This window comes from Cebus imitator, unplaced genomic scaffold (genome assembly GCF_001604975.1).
Source record: "Cebus imitator isolate Cc_AM_T3 unplaced genomic scaffold, Cebus_imitator-1.0 Scaffold451, whole genome shotgun sequence".
Classification (NCBI taxonomy): domain Eukaryota; kingdom Metazoa; phylum Chordata; class Mammalia; order Primates; family Cebidae; genus Cebus; species Cebus imitator.
This window is the reverse complement of record NW_016107766.1, coordinates 845,017-869,711: the sequence shown is the minus strand read 5'-3', so window position 1 is coordinate 869,711 and position 24,695 is coordinate 845,017. Positions and strand designations below refer to the sequence as shown.

Below are 24,695 nucleotides of genomic sequence, written 5' to 3'. Positions count from 1 at the left end.
ATTTTCCCTCTGAATGACTTATATGATTCTATCGAAGCATTCCACGTTTAACCTCCTTTTCTATCAGACCTAGAAAATGACCGCCTGATTTTCACAGCAACTTTCCAAGGTCAATATCATGGTCTTCATGTCTAGGTGAAGACAATGAGGTCCGGGGGGATCAGCAGAGGTGAGAGGGGTGACGATACCTGTAAGACCCAGGGGGCTCACATGACGTGGTTTGACCCCGTCAGTGCTCAATTGGGAAAGGGAAGCTTTTCTCTCTCTAGGGCTCTAAGTGGGCTGTGGGGCTGCTTAGAGGTCCCAGCAGAGGACTTCCAGAGGAAAGAGACTGCCTGTCGGTGAAGCCAACCCAGAAAAATGTAGAACCTAGGGCAGGCAAGACATTGAGAATACAGGGTTTGTGGGGGACCTCTGATCCAGCTGAACCTGAAGTAGGTTCCTGACTTGTTAATGACATAAGTCAACATACTACCCCTCCCTTTCTCTCTCTCTCTCTTTTTAAAGCCAGTTTGATTCAGTTACCTACAACTGAATAAGTGCATTTAGTGAGTGTACAAACTAAGTCATGTACTAATTGTCCCTCTCTTACAGATCAGAAACCTGAGGCAGGCCAGGAGAATGAAATGGCTAGCAAGTGGAAAAGCCATAATTTGAGTCCCACTCTTTCTGACCTCAAAGCCTTAACCATGACTGCGTATGAGTCCAGGTGAAGGTCAAAAGCATCCCTCTTTGGGGGAGTCAGAATCTTCAGCCAAGAGGTCTATTCAATGTTCTTGCATATCCTCCATCTGGGCTCAGAGCAGAACATTCAGAAGCTCATGGCCACATGACCACTGACCACAGCCACCAAGCCAGGAGGTGTGGTCTTTCTCTACACATATTTCTCAGGCTGCCTGTGTGGGTTCTTTTCTTCTTAGCCTTGTGGTTGATGTTCTTTCTATCCCCTCTTGCCTGCACGAATGGCACAGTTTGCTCCAGAATCCCCACAGACACCTTGGGGGAAGAGGGGTATAGGTGGGAGCAGCCCCCAACCCTCCCCGTTCCCTTCTCCTTCCCAGCCAGACACCCTCCCTGCCTTTGCCATAGCCGCTCACTCACCTGTAAATCAGTACCTCATCGTCAGAGCAGTTGTACTGCAGCTGGTACATCTTCACCCGGGGTGCTGATTTGCTGACAGACCACTTGACCAGGGCCGAGGTGGTGGTCACTTCGGACACAAGCACAGCCCGTTCCGGGGGGCTTTTGGGAGGCTCTCCGCTGCCACTGCCTCCACCTCCCCGGCTGGTCTTGCTGGAGCCAGTGATGTCTGAGAGGCGGGACTTGGGGGAGGCAGTGCGGCTGGTGCTGTTGCTGAGGTGTGGCAGCTGGACGATGGAGACCTCCACCGTGGCCGTGGCCTCTCCAGCGGCATTGGCAGCAATGCAGGTGAAGGCACCACTGTCCTGAGATGTGGTGATGAAGATGTCCAGGGTGCCGTTGTCATAGACAGCGGTCCTTGAGGAGTTCCCTACCAGGCGGTCATCGGGGGCTACCCAGTGGATCAGGGGGCTGGGGTCCCCGATGGCTTTGCACTTGAGTGTGGCCGCCTGGCCCTCCAGAACCAGCAGCTTGTGTGTGTGCTGGGTAATGAGAGGCGGCTCACACACGAATTCCTCCTCACGCACATGCCAGAAGTAGCGCCCCTTGAGGCCCCCCGGGGAGCCACAGGTTTCCAGGTCATCATCCCGCTCGAGCCTCCGCAGCCAGAGAAGCTCACAATTGCAGTGAAGTGGGTTGCCCCCAAAACTAAAGGACAAGGGTGGGGCAAAGGGTGTGGCTGTCAAAGCCGAAGCCTGGGAGCGGGCAAAGATGGGGTCTGGGGGCAGCTTCTGTAGCCTGTTGGAGGTGAGGTCCAGGCGGGCCAGTTTCTGCAGGTCTGCAAAGGTGCCCTCGGCTATGTGGTCCAGCAGGTTGTGGTCCAGGCTCAGCTGGTGGAGGTTGACCATGCGCCGCACAGAGTCCCACGGCAGGCCATGGAGGTTGTTGTAGGAGAGGTCCAGGTCCTCCAGCGTCAGCAGGAAGTCCTCAAAAGCCTCATCTGCGATGCCACCCAGCTGGTTGTTGTTCACGATAAGGTGCTGCAGGTTGACCAGGCCCCGGAGGGTGTCCTCCCCGAGGCTCGGCAGCCGGTTGCTGTCGAGATGCAGGGAGCGGAGGCTCTCGAGGTCCAGAAAGGAAAAGGGCTGGATGTGGCTGATGGTGTTCCTGGACAGGGTCAGGTCCACCAGCCCCGTCATGTTGGCAAAGTCCTGGCGGCTGATGTGGATGATGAAGTTGCCGCCCAGGCGCAGTTCCACCGTCCGCCGGTCAATGTCAGGGGGTACAAAGAGCAGCCCCTTGGAGGGGCACAGGGTCCCCAGTGACTCAGACAGGTTCTGGCAGACACAGTACTTGGGGCAGGCGTCGACCACGGCAAACGCCATGCCAAACGCCAGCAGGCCACCAAGCAGGGTCTCCATGGTCTGGTCACTCAGGCCACGGTGCCTGGAAGGGAGGAACACAAGGTCAGGGTCAGGAGGCAAATTCCTAATGCGCTCACCCAGATCTTCCTCCCTCACATTAACCCTCTCTGTCTTAGGAAGTGGCAGAGAATGGCGTGTGCTCAGGCAAGGCCTACTCTCTTCCAGGAATCCCTCTAATTCAGTTTTACTATTTCTCTTTTCCTTAGCTTTTATCACCTTCTAACACACTATTTAGTTTACTTATTTATAATGTTTATTTATTGTTTTCTATATCACTCCTGTATGGTCAGCTCCAATGAAGGCAGGCACTTTTGCCTGTTTTACTAACTGCTATATCTCAAGTATCTAGCTCGGTGCCTGGAACACAGTAGCTGCTCAATAACTATTTATTGAATGGTTGGAAGGAAGGATGGAAGGAAGGAAGGAAGGAAGGAAGGAAGGAAGGAAGGAAGGAAGGAAGGAAGGATGAGATTCCGTACCTCTGGCTTATCCAATAATTGAGTTTGAAAGGACGTTATGGGTATATTTTGAGACACAATTTAACCTCAAATTGGTTTAGGCTGAGCATGAAATGAAATTGAACCAGCATTCCTTAAGAATGAGGTTGTGGATAAGAAGAGAGGGTTGGTGCTGAGAGACTCCAGGGTGAGTGGGGAACTGTTTCACCCAGGAGAATCCACATAGTTCATGAGTCTTTGAGAATGTGGGAAGTGAAGAAAGAGGTGTGATGGGAGGCAAAAGTGTGAACTTCTGAACCCTTCGTAAGCAATTAGCCTCTGTCTGGACCCCCACATACATCTCACTCTGAGATGTCTCACTCTGTCTCCCAGACCTGGAGTGCAGTGGCACAATCTTGGCTTACTGCAATCTCCGCCTCCTGGGTTTGTGTGATTCTCTTGTCTCAGCCTCCCAAGTACCTGGGACTACAGGCACATGCCATCATACCCAACTAATTTTTTGTATTTTAGTAGAGACAGGGTTTCACCATGTTGGCCAGGCTGGTCTCGAACTCATGACCTCAGGTAATCCACCCACCTCAGCCTCCCAAAGTGCTGGGATTACAGGCGTGAGCCACCATGCCCACCCCTCAAATTGCCTTCTAAGCATACTAATTAGAGTTCTGCAAAAATGGCTTCTAAGACCAATAAGTTAGGGAAGCATTGCCTACTCTTGCTTTCTCTCACAATAGCTCTACATGCATGAGCAAGTTTAGAAGAACTGAGAAATTCTGCTGCAGCGAAACACTAAGTTAATGTTTCATTTTCCATTACTCCTATTTCTTTTTACTATAAAGACATCCCTTTTTTGAGCAACAGTTATTAAAATACACACACACACACACACACACACACACACATACATATATATATAGACACACACACACACACACACAGAGACACAAGGTCTTGCTCGACCACTCAGCTGGAGTACAGTGCTACAATCATAATTCAAGGCAGCCTGAAACTCCTGGGCTCAAGTGATTCTCCACCTTGGCCTCCTGAGTAACTACAGGCATGTGCCATCATGCCTGGCTAATCAGTTTTATTTTTGTAGAGTCAGTCAGTATTTTGCTGTGTTGCCCAGGCTGGTCTCAAATGCCTGGCTTCAAGCAATCCTCCTGTTTTGGCCTCCCAAAACGTTTGATTTACAGGCATAAGCCACCTCGCTTGGCCAATGTCCTGTGGAAGTAGAGCTCCACAGCTCCTTGTTTGAGAAGCACAGATGCAGACAAAACTAGCTGATTAAAAAAAAGATGCATAGTCTATTGAAAAATGTGTTCCAATCAGACACATTATACGTATTTGAATTCCAATCATACACTTTCTTACGTGTATTTGAATTCCACTGTTGTGTCTCTTTAAGGGTAGATCTCCTGCCTGAGATCCTTCAAGGGCCAGAGGCCTGCCCTATATTTTATCTGGAGAGAGCATCACTGTGAAGTAGAAATATGATGTGAGTCCAAAATGTGACTTCAAATTTTCCAGTGGTCATATTTTTTTAAAAAGTAAAAAGAAACAGGTGAAATTAATTTTGATAACATATGTAATTAATATTATTAATGAGATGTCTAATGTTTTTATTTTACAAAGTCTTCAAAGTATTAATGAGATGTCTAACTTTTTTATTTTATAAAGTCTTCAAAATCTCGTGTGCATTGTACACTCAGAGCCCATTTCAAATGCTCATTAGCTACATGTGGCTATTGGCTACCATACTAGATAGTGCTGTGAACTGTAGCTCACAGACCAAATATAGCCTGTCACCTGTTTTTGTAAATAAAATTTTATTAGAACACAGCCATGCTTATTTGTTTACATATTGCTTATGGCTTCCTTTGTGCCACCATGGCAGAGGTGAGCCATTGCTGCAGATAAAATGTGGCCACCAAAGCCTAAAATATTTACTGTCTTGTCCTTTACAGAAAGAGTTTTGCTGACTTCTGTTCAATAGGATATGGTTTTTTTTTTTTCCATCTTCATCATGGCCCCTTCATTTAAAAGCCTTTGCCAAAGCACCCAATTCCACACAGCTCTGCCCTGGGCTCCCCAGGAGCTCCTGCCCACCCTGCCAGTCCCTGTTCTCACCAAGGTCCTACCTAAGGCAGACTAGCTTCACCTTACCCAGGCCTCACCAGGTCACAGGTGTCAATACATGGAAGCTTTCCACCTGCTACCTTTCCAACTTGCTCTGTGCTCACATGTGTTCTGGGCTTCTAGGTCTCTATTTGCTGGGGCCTCATTGAACAAAATGAGGATCTTCTCCATCTGCATTGAGTCTTCAGTTTTCTAGCTACAGCTCCGTATGACTCACTGTGGTCACAGAATGAAGAAGGCTGAAGGTTTTCTGGCCATAGCATCTGCTCAAATAGCGTTGAGTAGTATTCTCAATACCCCCAGGTATACATGCACAGCCACATCCAAGGATGTCCCTTACTAATTAATCAAGAAGTGGTTGTGTGTGTGTGTGTATGGGGTAGTGTTCTATGGCCCCATGATAAAGGCCATCCCCCTTATGAGCTCTTATCAGTAAATGCGGCAGTATTCTAAGGCTAGATGGCACTTCCCAACATTTTCAAGCCCTGGCACACAGGAAATGATATTTGTCAGGTGCCCTGGGCAAGGCCAAGGCTATTCATGGCCTGTGCTGGGTTATCTTCCACCCTCCCCTAGCCGGCTGTGCATTCTGGGAGGCTGACCCATCCAGACCGCAGCTGTGCAATATAGATGGGCTGCCTACGCTGTCTCCTGTGCCTTTCCACCCTTGGCTGTGTCGCCTGCCCTCTGGTAGATGCAGCAGTGGCGACAGCAAGCAAGGAAGTCCCGGAGGCTTCTGATGCATACCCTGGCGCTCAGAGGCACAGAGCCCATGTTTTAAATGGTGTGTCCTTATAAATTATGCTAAATAAACCTCATTTTTAAAAAAGTTTGTTGAAGATTAACAAACATCTAATGAATTCCAATCTGTGACATAATAGAGCCGGGTAAATATATTTTAAGTAATCAGCATGGAAGATTACTGACAGAGAAGTGACTATTGAATCTTAATTAAAATTGTATTCTGAGAACTGTCACTTAATATATTGTTCTAACAGCCAAACAAAAGGCAGCTTAAATCCCAAGTTGGGAGGGAGACAAGGGGACGAGATGAATGTGTCTAATTACTGCATATCTAGGGGGTAAGCGCTCTCTCTTTTGGGCAAGAATTTGGACAAATGCTGAAAAGAGAAATGCAAGGCCTGCTTCCTTCTAAGTATCTCAGGGTGGTGTAGGCATGAAGGTGAACAAGGAGAGATGGCAATTAGGGAAAAGGGCTTGGAGCAGGAGTAGAGATGAATGAAAGGGGGCGGGAGGGGCAGCGGGATTATTTGTGGGCAAAGCCAAGAGGGGTGTGTGGGGATCGGAATCGAGGCTGAAATGGGTGCTGGAATCAAATGTCAGAATCAGCCTTCATAGGAGGGATCCATCTGCGAAGGAGCGAGAGCTTGTCTGCTCAGAATGTCTACGAGCCTGCGCTGGGGGGAGGCTGAGTGGCAAAGAGCTGCAGATACAGGGGAGCAGGGAGAAGAAGAACACCCCCAAACCTAATCTACAGCGCTCCAGAGAAGCAGTCCAGTCTTGGGCATTTACCCAGGATAGAAACAGTATTTCCTCCCTTCCTTGACCAGGTTTCTTCATGCAGTCTTCAAAACCCTAGAAGGTGAGTGCGACCATAACTGCATAAGGTACACTGTGCAGGCAGAAACAGGTGTCCCTTCTGGGCACTGCTAGGGTTCTGTTATCTGAGCCACCTCCTGCAGTGAGCGCCCCACCCTACCTTGTGGCCGTGGATATTGTCATCCCCATTTTAGATACTAGGAAGTGAGGTTCAAAGAGAGCTGAGCCTGTCTAAATTCCTCTAGCTACCCTGGAAAGAACCACAATTTAAACAGAGATCATCTGGCTCCAGGCCATGCTCAGAGTAAAGGAGGCCCCTCTGGAGGCTTCCATGTGCCTGGCATGCAGAGACTGGCTGTCTCTACTAGAGGTTTCTTAGTAACCAGCTGTTCAACTACATGCAGGCACTGGTGTTTCCTGCTTGGGGGCGGGCCTGGAAGGAACACAGGCGTTCTTGGAAGTAGAGAGGCCTAACTGGCCCAGAAAGACCCACCTGTCAGGCCCTGGTGATGGTGAGTCTCTCATACATACATACACGCGTTCAGAGATACATACTGGCAATAATAAACCTAAAGTTGTGGAACTAGGCTGGTGGTTTGTAATAAAAGCCTCCAGATATGATTTTATATTTAAAACAAAAGGGAAAAACAAAAATGAGGACAGAGAGTGGAAAAATAATGAACATGGCAGCAGAAAAGGGAAGTTTCTTTTCCTTGTCTTGACCATAGGCTTCCCTCCGGACAGGGCCTTCCTCCCCTCACTCCCATCCCTCCGCTTTGCCTGCCAGTTAGAACCACCTCGAGCTATTCCAGAAAGAAGAGGCAACAGTTAGCAGATGGCTGGCATGATAAATGTGATATCTCTCCACCCTGATTTCCATTTAAAAGATACCTTAGCAACCAGCCGAGGAGCCACCCGCCCCTGGAGCCTGTAAATCAAGTAAGATGCCTGTCTCCGCTTCAGGTAAAAAGAAATGGCCCCTCCAGCGTGCTCCAGGCCTGGAAAGGGTGAATTAGTATGAGCGGAAGGGGTTGGGATCTGCCAGGGAGAGGCAGCCGCCTGCACCTTCTTTCCAGACTTCCCCTCCCAGAGCCCCACTGCTCCCCATAAATCATATCACTCAAGGTGAGCCCTGGAGAAACCAGCTTGGAGAAAGGTGTGGGGAAAGGAAACTTGACTTCCGCTTGTATGGGGGAGTACAAGCCCAGACATGGCCTGATGGACCGCATCTGATTTGGGACTTGCTGGGGGTGACTGCTGCCAGCAACCTGTGTCAGCTCGAGTGTGAAGCTCCTATCCCTGCCCTGCTGTCTCCAGCACATCCACCTCCCTGCAGGGTACCCACGGACTCTCAGGAAGTGGCATTCTGAGGTTTCTTCTAAGAGGTAGCATCAGTGAGTTGATTTCCAAAACCTCCTTTCCAAAGCCACCCTGTAGAGAGATCCTTCTAGAATCTTGAGAAGAGGCAGCAGGAGCAGGCTCAATGAGTATGTGTTGGGTAGGAGAGGAGCCCTGCCCCAGAGAGATCCCAGTCTGACAGGGGAGGCACAGTCTTTGACTTCAGGTACCTCCTAGTTTGACTTGGAGTCACAGCTTCTAATTTGAAGGTAGGGGGAAAAGAGAGAATCCCCAAGTGAGCCTCCTGTTCTCAGAAGATTCTAGCTTAGTGGCTGCAGAAAGACACCCACACAAGATAGGAAGGAACATTCCCTGTTCTTTCCCCAAACAAAGCCTTGGGGACAGGAGCCACACTCTGAATCTCCAGTAAGAAGAGCAGTCTTTGGTAATACAGACAACAGGAAAATTTTTAAAAAGGCAAAATAATGTCTAAAACATCAAAAGGGCAAAATGAGCCCATTAGGCTCTGTTTAAACTTCTATAGTGCAAGATAAGCAATTGTTATAAGTAAGTTATTAAGCTCAGAACCACTTTTCCTCTGTTCTCAATGACAGCATTATGCCTCTGTCTTAGCACGTCCGTGATAGCTTTTATTGTGTTGCAACATAATTATGTGTTTGCCTGCCTTCTACCCTTGTGCATCTGGGAACTCCTTCTTGGCAGGGACTGTATATTGCTCAGCTCTGAGTCGGTGGTAGCAAACCCAGTATCTGGCACTGAGTAGGCAGCCGGGATATGTCTGAGGAGAGAATGAGTGAATGAGTGGATGGATGGATGGATGGATGGATGGATGGATGAATGGATGGATGGTTGAGTGGATGGATGGTTGGGTGGATGGATAGATGGTTGGATGGATGGTTGGATGGATGGATGGATGGATGGATGGATGGATGAATGGTTGGATGGTATAGCATGAACAGACACAGTAGCCCTTGTCTCCTCTGACACCCTGTACCCTCTGACTCACTGCAAGTGCATGCTTGCCCCTCTGGGGCAGGCTGAGTGTCTAAGGAACTATTGCCCCCAGAAAACAGTCCCCAACCAATGCTAGTGCAAGACTTAGAGGATAAATACCTCAACTTCCTCTCCTCCTGGGTGGGACAACTCCGAGGCACATTCTATACAGTCTTCTAGAGGCCCCTCAAAGGGCTGAGCCTCAATTGTCCTTCCTAGTCACCTGCTCCTTAATGTACTGTATATGGGCCTCCTTCCTTTCCCCATCTCATTTCCCCACTTCTTTTCCCTCATTTCCTGCAATCATTACCCAAATAAACTACTTACACTCAAATCCTATTTCAAATCACCGTTCCATTTCTGGGGAATCCAGCTCAAAGCAAACTTCTTAATTATAACTGTCATTATATAAGGGACCAACTAACTGAACCTGGGCCACTGTAGGAACGTGAGATGGAGGGAAATAAAAACTGACCTAAAAACCATGCACACTCTTGTCAATGACTAACAAATACCAGCAACTTTTCAGAGGAAGGAGACCTCAGTTCACACACAAATGATGGGTAGTAATTGTTTAATGGGAAACGTCTTCTAGCCAGGGCATTCACGCCCTGGGCTGTGTGGCACTTGCCGTCTGTTGTCCTGAGGCACGTGTGAGCCAACGTGTGAATGAGTGTCTGTGCATGAATGGAGGGCGGCCCATGCAGGGATGGGATGAGGGGTGTGAACGCGGAGGCTGGAATGTGAATGGAGAAGGGTGTGTGTGTGTGAGAGAGGAAGATCAGTGCGACAGTGGGCGTGTGACAGCGCTCCTGAGGGCGTGTGAGTGAGGGGGCCTCACATGAATGGAGGTGAGTGAACGGGTATGTCTCTTGATGGAGAGCTGTGTGGGTAAAGGAGGGCTGGGTTTTACCAACGGGGGCTGGGATATGAGTGAGTCCGCCCGAGGAAGGGAGAGGGAGCATAGCCTGTTTGTTCAGCTTTGATGGAAACAAATGCTATTCTCCTGCTGTGTTGTCAACTTCCAATGCATTCATCTCCATGGTTGCCTGCGACTGGTCCCTGCTTCGGGGACACAGACAGCTGGCAGCATCAGTTTAGACCTTGGGCAGCCCCTCCTCTGGCCTGCCTGTCAGCCTCCACTCCAGCCCACAAGTGTGAGTACGTGGGGGCTCTCGTGTCACACAGAGAGATTTTTTGCTTGGAATCAGTCATGACTTTCAAGATTCTTTCTCTAAACTGCCCCTGACCCCCAACACTGCCCCTGTTTCAAGCATCTTTAATTCTCAAGCAAGGCTCCAACTCTAGGGACCTGGATGGACCCACTCCCTTCTCACCAGAGGGTGAAGGTGGAGAATGCCCAGGGATGCATGTCCAGTCACCAGGGCCTTACCACACCCTTCTCCCTTGTCCAGGGTCTTCCCCAGCAGATCCAAGGGTCAGACCCCAGGCCTTGATATCGCAACCCCTTACAGCCCTCCTGCTCTGAAGCACAGAGCACCCCATTCACTAACACACCAGCACCCTCTGCCCTCAAGGAACTTGGCCTTTCCGCAGTACCCATCCAGGGAGCAACCTCAGTGCAGGGTCCTCTCCAGGACTGGGCTAATGAAGGGGGCAGTGGGGTGAATAATTCAAAGCAGCAGATAATATGAAACTCAGTTCCATTTGGCTGAGGAATGTTCACTCTATGATTTACTCTCCTCATTTTGGCCCAGGCGAAAATTAAAACAGGCTTTTCTTTTTCAAGCTACACAGGATAGAGGGTAGGCAAAGACTAGGAGGCTGGTTAGCATTAAAGGTCACTGTGGCTAGACTCCATAATTATGAGCTGACACAAAACTTGAAAGTTACTGCAGGCAGGGGTTGTATTTCGCTCAGACTGGGGCTCCCTGAGGACGGGGCTGCCTATCCCTTCATACTGGGGCTCCCTGAGGATGGGGCTGTGTCTCCCACAGGCTGGGGGTCCCTGAAGACGGGGCCATGTCTCCCCTCAGACTGGGGATCCCTGAGGACAGGGCTGTGACTCCTCTCAGCCTGTGGCTCTCTGAGGATGGGGCTGTGTTTTCCCTCAGCCTGGGGCTCCCTGAGGATGGGGCTGCAGCTTCCTCAGACTGGGGCTCCATCAGACAGGGCTGTATCTTCTTTCTGTATACCAAGAATCAGCCCAAAGTTCTGCCTCCTGGGTCTGAGGCTGACATGAGCAATGCCCTCCTGTTTCCTCACAGCATGGGGCCCTGCTGAGGGCCTGGTCTCCCTGAGCACCCCGTCCTGGTTGTGCAGAGCTGGGCCTCAGCAGGGGCTGGCCAGGCTGTGTCTCTGGAGCATCATGTCCTCAGGCTGCTCTGAGCAGAGTCTCATTACACAGGCCTGCGGTTATCACCCTTCCCTGTTATTATGTGTGTGGTGTAACATTACGCATAGCATATTTAATCTTGGGCTCCTAATAGCCCCTCTTATTATTAAAACAAAAATAATTTAGAAAATCAGATTTCCTTCCTGAAGGGCATTTGTGTTTCATTTGCCTATTTGTAGGTGGCCAGGCAGGGCTGCTGCAGTGGAGAACGGGTTCTAGACAAAGACCCATGTTGTACCAGCAAGGTCTGCTCTTCCCTTGGCCTTGGGACAGATTCCTCACCTGTCGACCAACGTGGACTTGTAGGAAATCAAGATGCACAAAAACAAGAGGACTTTTCAGCTGGGACTGCCTTTACTGTTCCTGAGCCGCCACAAATTATTTCAGTAGACGTAAGTCACAGAAAACTGCCACAATAGGGAAAAGGCCCATTTGATTTGGGGGATTCCCATAATAGGTTCCCTATCTCATATGCATTAGCCAGCTCTGAGTATTTACCAAGCAGCCACGAAAGGATCAGGATGAGATGGATTAGGACTTCCAGGGCCTCTGAGGGCAAAGAGGGGTTAGGCCAATATGCCATCTCTATCCCCATGCACATACTATAAATGCTTCCCCCAAGACCAGGTAGAACATGGGTCCCTGATCCTTCCTCCTACTGTGCAAAAGGCAAATGAAGCAGAATCCCCCTGCCCGTGGCTTTAGTGTTCTCCTGTGTCCCCACAGTTCTGGGGAGAAAGGATAGAGACACTTTGTCAGTCAGGGCCTGAGAGGAAACAGATGAGAGAATCCAGGCAGTAGCTGAAGGATGGTTGATGAAGGGACCATTTAGAGAGGTGAGGGCAGGGTGGGGGAACCAAGAAGAGGTGATGTAGCACCCAGGGGGTGGCAACAGAGGGGAGCTGCTCAGCCTTCCACCTCTAGCCTAAAGGGACAGGGTAGAGGGCAGTTTCTAGAACGTAGCCAGGGCACAGTCATGGGAGAAGAGCTGTCCAACAGGAGGATGTGGCCCTAAGTAGACAGGCACAACCCACTGATAACCTAGAGCTGGGGGGGAGTTGGCCAAGGGAATTAGCCTGTCTCTTTCACCACCCTCTCACTGCCTGCTGATGCCTCCCAGTGGCTAAACACAACTAGAGGCCAAGGGGTAAGGAAATTTTCATGGAGTTGCCCGTACAGGTCAGCCTACTCCAGCAGAGAGCAGGGCAGTTAAAGGTGGATAATTTATTTGGAGGAACAAAGAAATGAAAACTAACTAGCACAGATGGATAGTCCTCTCTTTTCAGCTTTCTCAATGAGTTGCTGGATAATGAAGGCACTTGGAAGTATAGGAAAATGAAGAAGGGAAAGAAGGGGGAGAAGGAGAAAGAGACAGAGGCAGACGAGAGAGATGAATCCATTAGAAACAACAAACCCACCAACTCAAGAGCAGTAAATATGAATTCAATTTGGTTTTGCCATTTACAGAACCCAGCCTTCTAAAGCGCTGACAGGCTGATCAGATAAAAGGCGCTGTTGCCACCAGGACAGCACATTTAAATTTTTATTGCAACCACCAGGCTCCATTACCCTGGGATTTGCTCTCTGCATTCCTAATATTGCCTTTCCTCAGGTGGGAATGGGAGCATCCTGACATGCACTACCAGCTGGATACAGCAGGAAGAGAATGCACAGGAAGAGAATTCTACAGGCTGGGTCCCTGCGCTGACCCTGCCTTGGACCTCAACAAGCCACTTCTCTTTGTGCCTCAGATTCCTCATCTGGGCAATTAGGCTGATGGGAGTCATCAATTCAAGTTAATGTCCAGGCCTGCTCTGATTAAATGTGGGCAAGGAACAACGAGGACTCAGAAAACCCTAGCCGCTTAGTCTACCCCGCCCAGTTTCATCCAAGGTGCGGAACGAGAGGTGGTCTCCCTTCAGCCCTCAAGTCCCAAAAGGGCTTCTTTTTTCCTGCTTTGCAGTTTGCTGCTTCTCCATTTCCTCCTGCCTCTGTCTTCTTCATCATTTTTTTTTTTAATTATCTCCAGTCTCCTCACTGGAGACTTGGTTTGCTGTCAAGAGCTGGAACAATGCAGTCAGGCCCTCCCTCCGGTGCCCTCCACCTCACCCCTGTAGACATGGGGACCTGCTTTACCCAGCAGCAATGATTCAACCATTCAGTCAGGCTCCTGTCAAGCGCCAGCCCCACATGGGCATGCAGACATGGGGGTGGTGGAAAGAGCTGGATAGGACATCTCCCCTCTTCTCAGGAGGAGCTTACAAACACATACCTGGATAAGTGCAATCCAAGGGAGGAGGGAAGTTGGCACTTTACATGTTATTTCATTTAAACCGTTCAATAATGCAACACCATCTGCCCATTTTATAAGTGGAGAAATTGAGGCTTAGGAAACTTTCACACCTTGTTCAATAACTTATGACAAAAGGCAGAGCTGGAATCACAGTCCAGGTATGCCCTACCCCTCCCAGATGACACCATTCTCAAGGCGGAGAAAAAAGAAAGTGATAGAATGCTATGGGAATTCTATGGAAGACACCCCCACCACCGAGGGCAAGGGAACGCTTCTTGGAGGAGGTGGTGCTGATTGTGGTCTTGAATGACACAATCATTCAAGATTTCAACAGCTTGGGCCAGTTGTCTTAATGAGGACGTTCTAGAAGGAAGAACAAAGATTCCAGGGGTTGCGATTGGAGAGAGGTAGACCTACCAAAGGTGGACAATTATAGGGGCCTTTTAAAAGAAGCATCTTTAAGAGGCCCTGGCTTAAGAAGTGCTGGTTTAAGAAGCTTGACTTACTGGCAAGGCGGCTAGTGGTAGGCACATGGCCTCTGGGGTCCAGCCACTTTGTAGGACTAAGGAGTCCCCTCAGCTTCAGTCCTGGCTTGCCTCTTCCTGGCTCTGTGTGGGCAAGTTGCTTGACCTCTCAATATCTCAGTTTCCTCACCCGTAAAACTGAATACTCTCATGAAGTTGTGAGGATTGAGTCAATCCTGTAATGCACTACAACAACAGGGCTGAGCACACAGTAGAATCTCAAAACAGTGTTTCCCGTCGCAGTTCTTATTAAATGCACCATCTTTAAGTTGTGACTGGCCGTTCTCAAGGAGAAGCTTTGGTAAAGAATGAATTGTAGATTGCCACCAAAATAGAAAGCTGCAGTGTAAAACATATTCACAGAGCTCAGCACCTCCTGGGGGCCTCACCACTAGTTTAGGAAATTCTGCTGTTGTGGGTTAGATGGGTCGGAATAGGGCCGTGAATAGGAAGCAATAATCAAATCTTCCTCCAGCCGGGCTGCTCCTGAATCTAAGATCAGGCTGGGGTGTAGTTTGGGTGTAGGAGGCCTCCTTGCCCGGGAGAAAGGCAATCAGCAGTAGAGAGATTTTTTAATTTTTAATGAAGGAAGAAGCATTCCAAGGCAAAAGTGGCTAGGGCCCATGAAGGCCATAATGCAGCCCTACTCAGGGACACTCTCTGGGCACCCGCTATGGGGACTGCAGAGAAGGGAGGCTCTCCCCCTCCCCCACTGCCCCTGTATTCCTCCTTTTTGATCATTACAGGCTTTTTAGTAACTCCTTCCCCAGCAGCTTCCTCACTGCCAACGGCCCTGCCGGGCACAGCTGCTGTGTGCTGTGTTCATGAGGCTTCTGCCACTGGGGCTAAGGGTATCACCATTAGCGGTGATACGTATGTATTGAACACCTGCTGTGCTGAGCGCCATACAGAGTCCGAGTAAATAGTTCCTTTCTGTCCTCTGCGAGACTGCAATCTATTAAAGGCAAGACAGAGCAGGCACAGAGGAAGATACACAATGATCTTCTTCCAGTAGGAGGGAGACATGTGCAGGTAGAGGACAAATAATAAAAGCAAAATCTGCCCTGTTTCTCCTTCAAATGAGACCTCCCCGAGAAGTGGGAGCTGTATTTCCTCCAGGCTGGGGCTCCCTGAGGACGGGGCCGCGTCTCCCTCAGACTGGGGCTCCCTGAGGACGGGGCCGCGTCTCCCTCAGACTGGGGCTCCCTGAGGACGNCTGGGGCTCCCTGAGGACGGGGCCGCGTCTCCCTCAGACTGGGGCTCCCTGAGGACGGGGCCGCGTCTCCCTCAGACTGGGGCTCCCTGAGGACGGGGCTGCGTCTCTCCTCAGACTGGGGCTCCCTGAGGACGGGGCTGCGTCTCCCTCAGACTGGGGCTCCCTGAGGACGGGGCTGCGTCTCTCCTCAGACTGAGGCTCCCTGAGGACGGGGCTGCATCTCCCCTCAGACTGGGGCTCCCTGAGGATGGGGCTGCGTCTCCCCTCAGACTGGGGCTCCCTGAGGATGGGGCTGTGTTTCCCTCAGACTAGGGCTGAGGACTGGCTTAATCCCTCAGATTAAGGCTCCCTGAGGATGGGTCCCCCCTCAGACTGGGGCTCCCTGAGGATGAGGCTGTGTCTTCCCTCAGACTGTCCTTCAACCACGCCACAAATTTCCTCATTATCCTATTAGTTTTCCAAGAACATTGTATTTCTACTTTCTCTCTTCAAAGCAAAAGACACTACCAACCTTCTCATTAACCTCACGCAAAGCGTGTCCCCACTGTATGCCTCAGTTTTCCTGTGCAAATGAGGACATTTCCTTTAACGTTGGGGTAATGTTATGACGTTAACTTCGGACTCAGAATTCTGCCTCACTCTCAGACTCTCTTCTTTCCCCAAAGTTGGCCACCTTTAACATCACCGTAGGCAGAGCTGTCACCATCTCGTGATGTCTTCTTCCACCTGAACTGCGGACTGGAGTTTAGAATTTTAACAAGTTTGTTGCCAAACCTTTCACTTTCTGAGAGTTTCACAGAAAATAAAGACTTGACTTTCACTCAAATAATTCTCACTCTTCATTACTTCAAATGTAGATGACATCATCATCATCAAATGGTGAACTCTTGAGTGCTGACTCTATGCGAAGCATTTTCTGCTTTAATACATTTCATCTTCCCACCCACCCTATGAAGTAGGTGTGGGAATTATTTCCATTTTACAGATAAGGTGAGGCCCAGAGAGCTGTTTAGATTATTTACTCCAGGTGGCCTATTTAGCTGGTGGCCCCTTGTCTATCTGGGATCTCAGAGAACCCTGTAGACATTGCCAAGGTCTAAGAGCCCCAGGACTCACATCTGTTCTCCTCCGTTAAAACCAACCAACAAAGTGTATACAAGGCTCTGGCCAAATGGTAATCACTTTACCATCAAACACTCATGTTAACTGATCATTGACCAAGAAAGAATGGGGAGCATGTCCTGGGTTTCAGGGAGGGAGGCCCAGCCTTGATGTGACAAAAGTCACAAGTGCTCCTAGTGTCAGGGCAATGACCAGTGAGAGACGAGGAGTGTGGGTCCTCCTGAGCAGTGTCCTTCACACCCATCACTTGGCCTTGGGATCTGTGGGCTTGCTGAGTTGGTGAAACAGCTCACACCTTCCTGCTATAAGAGGAGACGCAGAGTCAAGAGCTTAGCTGAGGCAGTGAGCTTTGTGCTTCTCCTGCAACCCCCTGGGCTCAGTGCACCCAGCAAGTGAGTGCTCACCTCCAGACCCCACCTCTGGCAGCCTCAAGTAGGGTGAAAAAATAAATATTTTGAGAATCAGGAGATCAGGACGAGCCTGAGGCCAAAAGAGACTCATCTCTGCCAAAGTAATAATGTTACCCCATAAATATACACAAATTGTAAATTTACAATAAAAGATAAAAATTTTAAAAATGGAATCTTTGCATCCTCCTCTAGCCCTCATCTTTTAGATTCTTAGCTTGCTACAGTACTCAAAAAGATCAGATGCATAGATGGTTAAAATATTCATGGCTGATTATGTTAAATGAGAATTCTACACTGCCTTAACCAAAGGACAGAATCACTAATGAATTTTTAGGCGCTATCTCCTGACTTGAGGGGCTGGTGTCTGGAGAGACTGCAAGGCTGGGCAGAGTCTAATTGTTTCTCTTAATTTGCACCATATACACATTTCCTGTCCTTTGACATAAGGCAGAGCCAAAGAAGCTGAAGATTTCTGGCTTCAATTCCCTTACAGAACTGGAGACTGAGTGGAGGAGGCTGGATGGAGGGTCTGCGGGCCGGGAAAGGGGTACTGGGTCTATTGTGCAAAGGAAGGAAGCAAGGGCAGTTTCCCTCTTTAGTGGGGAGGTGTAATGGGGAAGTCAGGCTGGTGGCTCAGAAGTGTAACCAAAGCAATCAGCCCTTCATGGATACACAGCATTGTGCTCTTCCTCTATGGGGTGACTATGACGGCCTCTTGGTTGTTCCCTAATATCCATTTTCCAATTCTTCCCTAGTAAGAATCCCCAGTTGCACATGGTGAATATAATTGATAATAGAGTATTGTACATTTCAAAATTGCTAAAAGAGCACCCTTCAAATGTTCTCACCACAAAAGTGTTAAGTATTTGAGGTGATGGGTATGTTAACTAACTTGACATAATTATTCTACAATGCGTGTATAAATCAAAACATTCCTTTGTATCCCATAAATATATACAAATTATAAATTGGCAACAAAAATATGATTTTAAGAAGAGAAAAGAAGTCCCAAGTGTTATTTGGCCAAAAGGCCACCCTCAAATAAAGACTGTATTTCCCAGCCTCCCTGTACTTAGGTGTGTGTGCGTGACTTAGTTCCAGCCAAAGGGTTGTGTGTAAGTGTGTACTATGGGATGACCCACAAGTATCCTTAAAGAAAGGTCATGCCTGTCTTTCCTCCTTCCTGCTTTCTACTGATTGGAATGTAGATGGGGTGGGTGGAGCTTGAGCAGCCATCTTGGACCATGAGGTGGTGGCCAGTTGTTGAGAATGCAAAACAGTAAGATGGAAGGAACCTGGGTACCTGGTGATCATGGCATCAACATATGGCCCTGGACTTCCTGCAGTTTGTTTCTTTTTTCATTACAACTTTCTATTTCTAAATAGCTTAGGACTCATAAGAAGTTGTAAAAATAGTATCAAGAGTTTCTATATACTCTTTGCCCCGTTTTCCCCATTGGTAACATATTACATGGCCACAGCGCAACTGACATTGGTACAGTGCTATTCACCCAAATAGAGAGCTTATCTCTGTATTTCTGTATTTGTTACATGATAGAGAAATAACATTCTATCTTGTCTGGGCTACTTTGCATTGTTTTGGTTTTATTTGTTATCACTCACAATGAAATCTATTTCTAACTGATATAATTTCCAAAAAATATAAGGTGGCACCCCAACCCATCCCTGAGAAATGGATACGGTAGGCAGAAGGAGCTGATGCAGACACAGGGAACCAGAAAAACTTCAGGACAAGGTAGAAAAGTCCTTTGAAACAGAGAGAGATACAGGACTACCAGGTCATCTTTCCTTTTGATGGTGCTGAGAGATCTGTTCTCTCCGACCTCCTGACCCCACCACTGACTTTGCATCCTTGCCTCACCTTTTCTACCTCGGTGCTCCCCTTTCTTGTGCTTGAACCACCTGCATATCCACATCTTACCTACCCAGAGCTCTGCATCTCCCTGCTAATTCTTGGAGACTTAAGATTCTCATTAGTATTGCCAGCTCCTGGCCCATCAGAGTCACATGTCGGAAGAGAGGAGTGAAGGCGGGTGACATTTGTTGGTATTTTCAACTCGGGTGAAAACAAACAAATTGCACTGAAGTTAAATGTCAAAGGCCCCTGAGCATATTGCAAGGGAGAGAGGGAGGGAGGAGCACCTCCTCGCAGGGGCAGCCTTCTCCTTGTCCCTGGGTGGGTATGCATAGGGGATGCAACCGTGCTGGATGCCCACAAGGAAGGCCAAGTGTTCAGTGTTTGTCCAGTGTCCAACTTCATCCCGTTGTGGGCAGACTGGTTATACATGGGCAACACCCAAGTGAGGACATTCATTTATTCTCCATCTGTTCATTTAGAGAACATTTACTGAGAACTTACTACATACAAAAGTTGCTATAATAGGTGCTGAGGGAAGCCAACTATGAAACAAATTTTGGCTGGTGTCCACCTCCAGGGAACGGATCTCTTTTAGAGAAGACATAAGACATGCAACTATGTAATATAAGAAGCAAATAAGCATCATCACTAGGAGTACAAAGTTCTTTGAATACTCAGAGGAGAAAGGAAGATCAGGGAAGATTTCAGAAGCTTTATCATGAGACCTGAAGGAGGGACAACACTGAGACATGCGCAGATGTGGGCTATAGTTGCCCCTCACCTCAAAGACAGCATAAATGCATCTCCATGGATATCACGATTAGCTTTGATATCATTGTTTCCTCAAACTAAGGAGAAGTGCACTAAGGGAACTAGACATGTGACATAATCTAGCAGAGGAGGTCTTGTTTGTTTTACTCCTTAATCCCTGGGGGGAGTTTCTGTGGCCAGTGAACTGATTGAAATTGTATGTCACATTTTTTGTGATTATGCAATTTTCTGGAAAGAGTGTCCACAACCTTCATCAGAATCTCAGTGGTAGAGTGACTTCTCCCAGAGTTCGGTTCTTATTCCATAAGCTGTCAAGAAGTGGGGCCTCACTGAATCTCGGACCAATACCTGTCTGTCTGAATCTACTCCAGAAGGAGAGGTGGGAGGTTTCTAGATGCAGTTCTTCCTGCACAAGCTCTAATTCCTGAGACCTGGGTTACATGTCTTATCTGGAGAGACCCTACAGCAGCTGCAGCTCAAGGGGGTGGGGCAAGAGACAGAGAAACAAGGGAAAGGACAAGGCAAGCTCTTCCCCTGGGGGAAGCAGCATCTTCTGCTTACATCTGGCCCCGTGGTGATTGAATTATCAACCCTCTGACTTAACGAGTACCTCTCTAGTCTGGCCACGTGGCCTGCGTTGGGGAGAGCAGACATTTCATTACTAGAATTCAGTGGTGCCGTGAGGATCCTAGTCTCCTGACAATTATGAGGAGGAGCTGTAATGCCAGGCAGCAGCCTGTGTGAGCCTTGCCTTGTTAGAAACATGCCAACTTCTGCCACTCCCTAGTCACATGTGTAGCTCTATGTGACCAGGGGAGGCAAGCTATCTCTTCTAGGAGACCCAAAGTATAAAACAAATGCCTTCTTTGGATATTCCCTTGGGCCTGGACCGTCTGGCTACCCAGACATAATTAGAGGACACAACATCTTTGAAGATTAGAATTAAGAGAGAACTGCACAGGCTGCTGGTGGACAGTTTCTAGGAATCATCATCAATCCTTCATCTTGTTACTTCCACGGGTACCTCTCCCAACTGAAATGACCTTAGGGACACGTCAGGTCACAGTAGATATCACCATTATCTTTCTTTCTACACAAGGAGAAACAAAGGCACAGGGAAAAGCCCAGGGGCACTAGTAGAAGACTCTGGGAGGATGTCCAAACTGTCCAATCTTACCACCCAGTGAGTCTTCTAAGAGTCAAGGGAAAAGCATGGATCATAATTGCTGTGTAATGTGACAACGCATGTCAGAGTTTCTCTAGGTTACCCTGCCTCATGTCCATGGCATCGCCTGGCCTCAAGAACAGAGTCATGGTTGATCAACATCAAAAGCCCAAGGCCAACCGGATCTTGGGTCAACCATGCCATAGGATTCCTCCTGTGACACTGCTGACATCCCAGACCAACAATTCAAAATTAGCCACATCAGCTGGCAAAGTCATGATAGCCAGCTGGGTATCGCCAGTCAGGGTTACAATGTCACTCTCTGCCTTGGTGAGTCCTGAGCACTGCTGGATTATTACCTCAGGGCATCCTGACCTGAGGGAAAGAGAAGCACATTTCAGTCTGTGGCTGTGCGATTCTCCCTACATACTCCACCCTGGAAGCCAGAAGAACTGAGGGATTCGACACACCTGATTCTTCCACCAAGTCCAGAAAACTTTAGTGATGGGTGACAGATCTCTGAGAAGAGCCACACAGACCATGAGTAGGATAGAAATGACTGAGTACATAAGGGAGGTTCCTTTGAAGCCAACTGTGTGAACATCATGGAATTATTCTCCTCCCCCAGTACTTCCTTAGCACACAGAGAGGAGGGCACGGGCACACACAGAGAAAGAAGGAAGTAGAGGGTGAGAAAGAGAGGAGGAGGGGTAGGAGAGAGGGAGAAGAAGAAGAATATACACAAGGAACTTCAGAAAGAGAAATTCCAGCATATCATATCAGTCCCTTAGGGCAAAAGATTTGGTTGTACCCTTGGGCAACTTATGTAAAATAAGAGTGACTCATTGCTAGGTGTAAGAGAAGAGGCCCGTGGCAAACTGCATTGACAGACTAGGTGATTCTTCACCAGTGGGAATGTTCTATGGCACCCTGCTTCAGGCTAGAGAAGGGTCCTGATCACCACTGCTGATGGAGACTCCAGCTCACTCCAAGAAGTAACCTAAAGACCTTTCCTGTTATGTACCCTGCAGGGAACTCTCACCCTGGAAATGTCATTGATTATGTCAATATAGTTGGAAGGATAAAGGAAGAGGCGTGTTGGAGAGTGAAGATGTGGCAACGGGGTTGAGGGCAAAGGAGAAACGATTGGCTGGGTTTGATACTCTCATTGCGCATTGACATAGCACAGTATGGGGGATAGATGGATGATAGCTCAGCTCTCTCTAGCTTTAAGGATCCTAAGCATCCATATAACAAGCATCAATGCCCAACACCCACTGCCACCACCCTTAGCAATGCCAGGCCCACCACCACCCACCACTGCTCAGTAGGGTCAGGACCATTGTTACTAACCCAACTCAGACACACACACAAGTGCGCGCGGCACGCGCGCACGCTCACACACACGCACCTCTATTTGAGTTGACTTTGATATTCATGTTTCTTTCCTCTGAGCTGAAAAGACACTCTTTTTCCCTCAAAGACATTTGCCTAGAGGGAAGCATGGTCAGGACTGGGTGATATGCAGGAGTATTTGGAGTTTTACTCATATCACTCACTGGGTTTTTAATTTGCTGAGGGCACGTTATGTGCCCAAGGATCAGTAAGTCCCTGATTCTGACCATTCTCTACAACAAACTAATCTTAAGATTCTTTTGGATGTGCCAAAGCTCAAAGCAAAATGTTCCCATAAACAGCCAGGCCCTGTCCATTGTTTCATCAGATTCAAAACACCTGCCAGCCTCTCCCTGCTTCAGGCGAACCCTCCAGGCCCTGTGTGCTTTCTGTGCTGGACTGTCTCTCTGCGCCATCTCATCCTGCTAGGATTGACTCTGGGTTCCCTGAAGTAGGGTCTCCTGTCTAGCTGGAATGCTCCAGACCAAGACCACTGAGGGTTTAAAAACTCCTTGGATGTCTAACAGGCTCAACCTTGTTGATTTCAAGGAAATAAAAAGGAAAACACTTTAATTTCATTTTTTCCCAAGAGTTTGGTAGAGACAAAGATGTCTGATAATAGCCAGTGAGGCTGTAGGCAAACGAACACAGCCAAACACTGCTGGGGCTGTGGGGGAGAGAGGTGAAAATTAGGGCAGACTTGCTGAAAGACAATTTGGAAATATCTATAGAAATTTTAATGCTTTCTGTCATGGGTCCATCTAGCTGGGGATGGTGTCATGGGTGGCAAAATTTACCAAGACAGCTCTAGGTAAAGAAAGTCGATTTATTAGAGAATGTCTGAAAATATGTTGCAAGGGTTCAATGGGCAGTGCCACAGAGAAGAGGCTGTCTGCAAAGAGGCTATGGGACTGGAGGGAAGTTTTATGGGGTCATGCTGGAGGGGGTGTACAGAAGGAGGTCACTGTGTCCTCGAATCATTTGTGATTGGCCATCTCTCAGAACTATTGCTCATTTTTCTCCCCTACCTGGGGCTCTACCTGGGGCCCCTTCCTTGTTCTTACTTACTTATCAGGACTTACACTATCCACTCTTTGATCCAGAAGTTTCACATCTAGGAATTTATTCTGCACAGATACTTGCACTTACACACACAAAAAATGTAGATATAAGGATTTTGTCACAGCATTGTTTATAAGAGCCAAAGACTATATATAACTTAAATATTTACCTACAGGATACTCATATGTGAAATGATGAGTTGCAAAATCTAATGCATAGTGAGATCCTATTTGTGTCCCTGAAAAGGATACACATACACACACACACACAAACACATCTATTTATCTATGTAGAAGCCAAAAATTTTCTGAAAGGTTTCCCTTAGAACTGTAACTGAAAATCTAGGACATAAAAAAAGATATCCTTTTTATTATACACACTTTTGCACTGTTTCCGTTTTTAAAATTGAAATCCAATGCTTTTATAATAAGAAAAAACTATTTGTAAAGTAAACAACTGAAATAACATTCATACCTCTGGTCTCTCTTCCCTCCCCTTTATTCTCATGGTTTCTGCCTTGGAGCCATGCTTTCCTCTCACTCGGCTTATCACAGTAGTTTCTGTCACTCCTCAGTGTGCAAAGCCTGTGCATCTCTGAGAGATTACTTTGCACCACTCTACCAAACACATCATGATCTCATGGCCTTACCTGCCCCTCAGCCCACCAGCTGTTTGTTCCACCTCAGTTGTCACCTCCGCAAAACAATTCGATGCAGTCATGTGGATTCCATGTGGGGTCTGGCATAAGCCCCCATACCACCCTATGGCACGGGATCTGGCTTCAGGAGCCGCCCCTTAAGAGGCCAGTGACACAACCTGGAAGTGCAGGGGAGTTAACTCCTTATGGGGTGCTAGCCAATGGAAACACTGTAAAATGGATAAAAGTATTACATGTTCTCCCCCAGGGCTCTCAAACAAGCCAACAAATATCCCAGCTTTCCTCACCCTGAAGGGTTGTGCAAAGATGAGGAGTTACCATGCTGCAGCAGCAGCATCACCGTCATCTTTATTGTGTTATTTTGTGTCCCCGAGCACACACATAAGAGCATAAGATATCAGCAGGGAGGAGGGGGTAGGACTTGTCAACATGATGGGTGTGATGGGATACCACTCCTGTGATTATGTTACATTGTAGGGCAGAGGAAGTTTTGCAGATGTTATTAATGAAGATCCCTCATCAACTGACTTTGAGTTAATCATAAGGAAAGTTATAAGGAAAATTTTCAATGCTGCAAAAGAAGTAGCACCCGAATATAAATTTCCTCAGCAAGGTAATTTACTTCTATAGAAGGGTGCAGCTCACAGAAGGAACAATGGCGAGTGCACACCTGGACAAGGGAGGGGAAGGGGTACTTATGCCTGATGGAGGTTGCCCCTACTGCTGTGCCATTCCCCTATTGGCTAGGGTTAGACAGCACAGTCTAGTCTAATTCTGATTGGCTATTTTAAAGGAAGCAGGGATATGAGCCAGAGTGGAGGGGTGGGTAGTTTG

At 48.1% G+C, this 24,695-nt stretch overlaps 1 protein-coding gene across 1 annotated transcript in view; it reads right to left on the bottom strand.

Annotated features, from left to right (window-relative positions):
• The window catches only part of LRFN2 (leucine rich repeat and fibronectin type III domain containing 2), a 195,671-nt gene that overhangs the window by 38,457 nt on the left and 132,519 nt on the right, over positions 1-24,695 (bottom strand). Inside the window, exon 2 of the mRNA XM_017511763.2 lies at positions 1,102-2,526. Coding sequence (XP_017367252.1) covers positions 1,102-2,501 — 1,400 coding nt within the window. The 5' untranslated portion in view covers positions 2,502-2,526. The remainder of the gene's footprint in view (positions 1-1,101; positions 2,527-24,695) is intronic.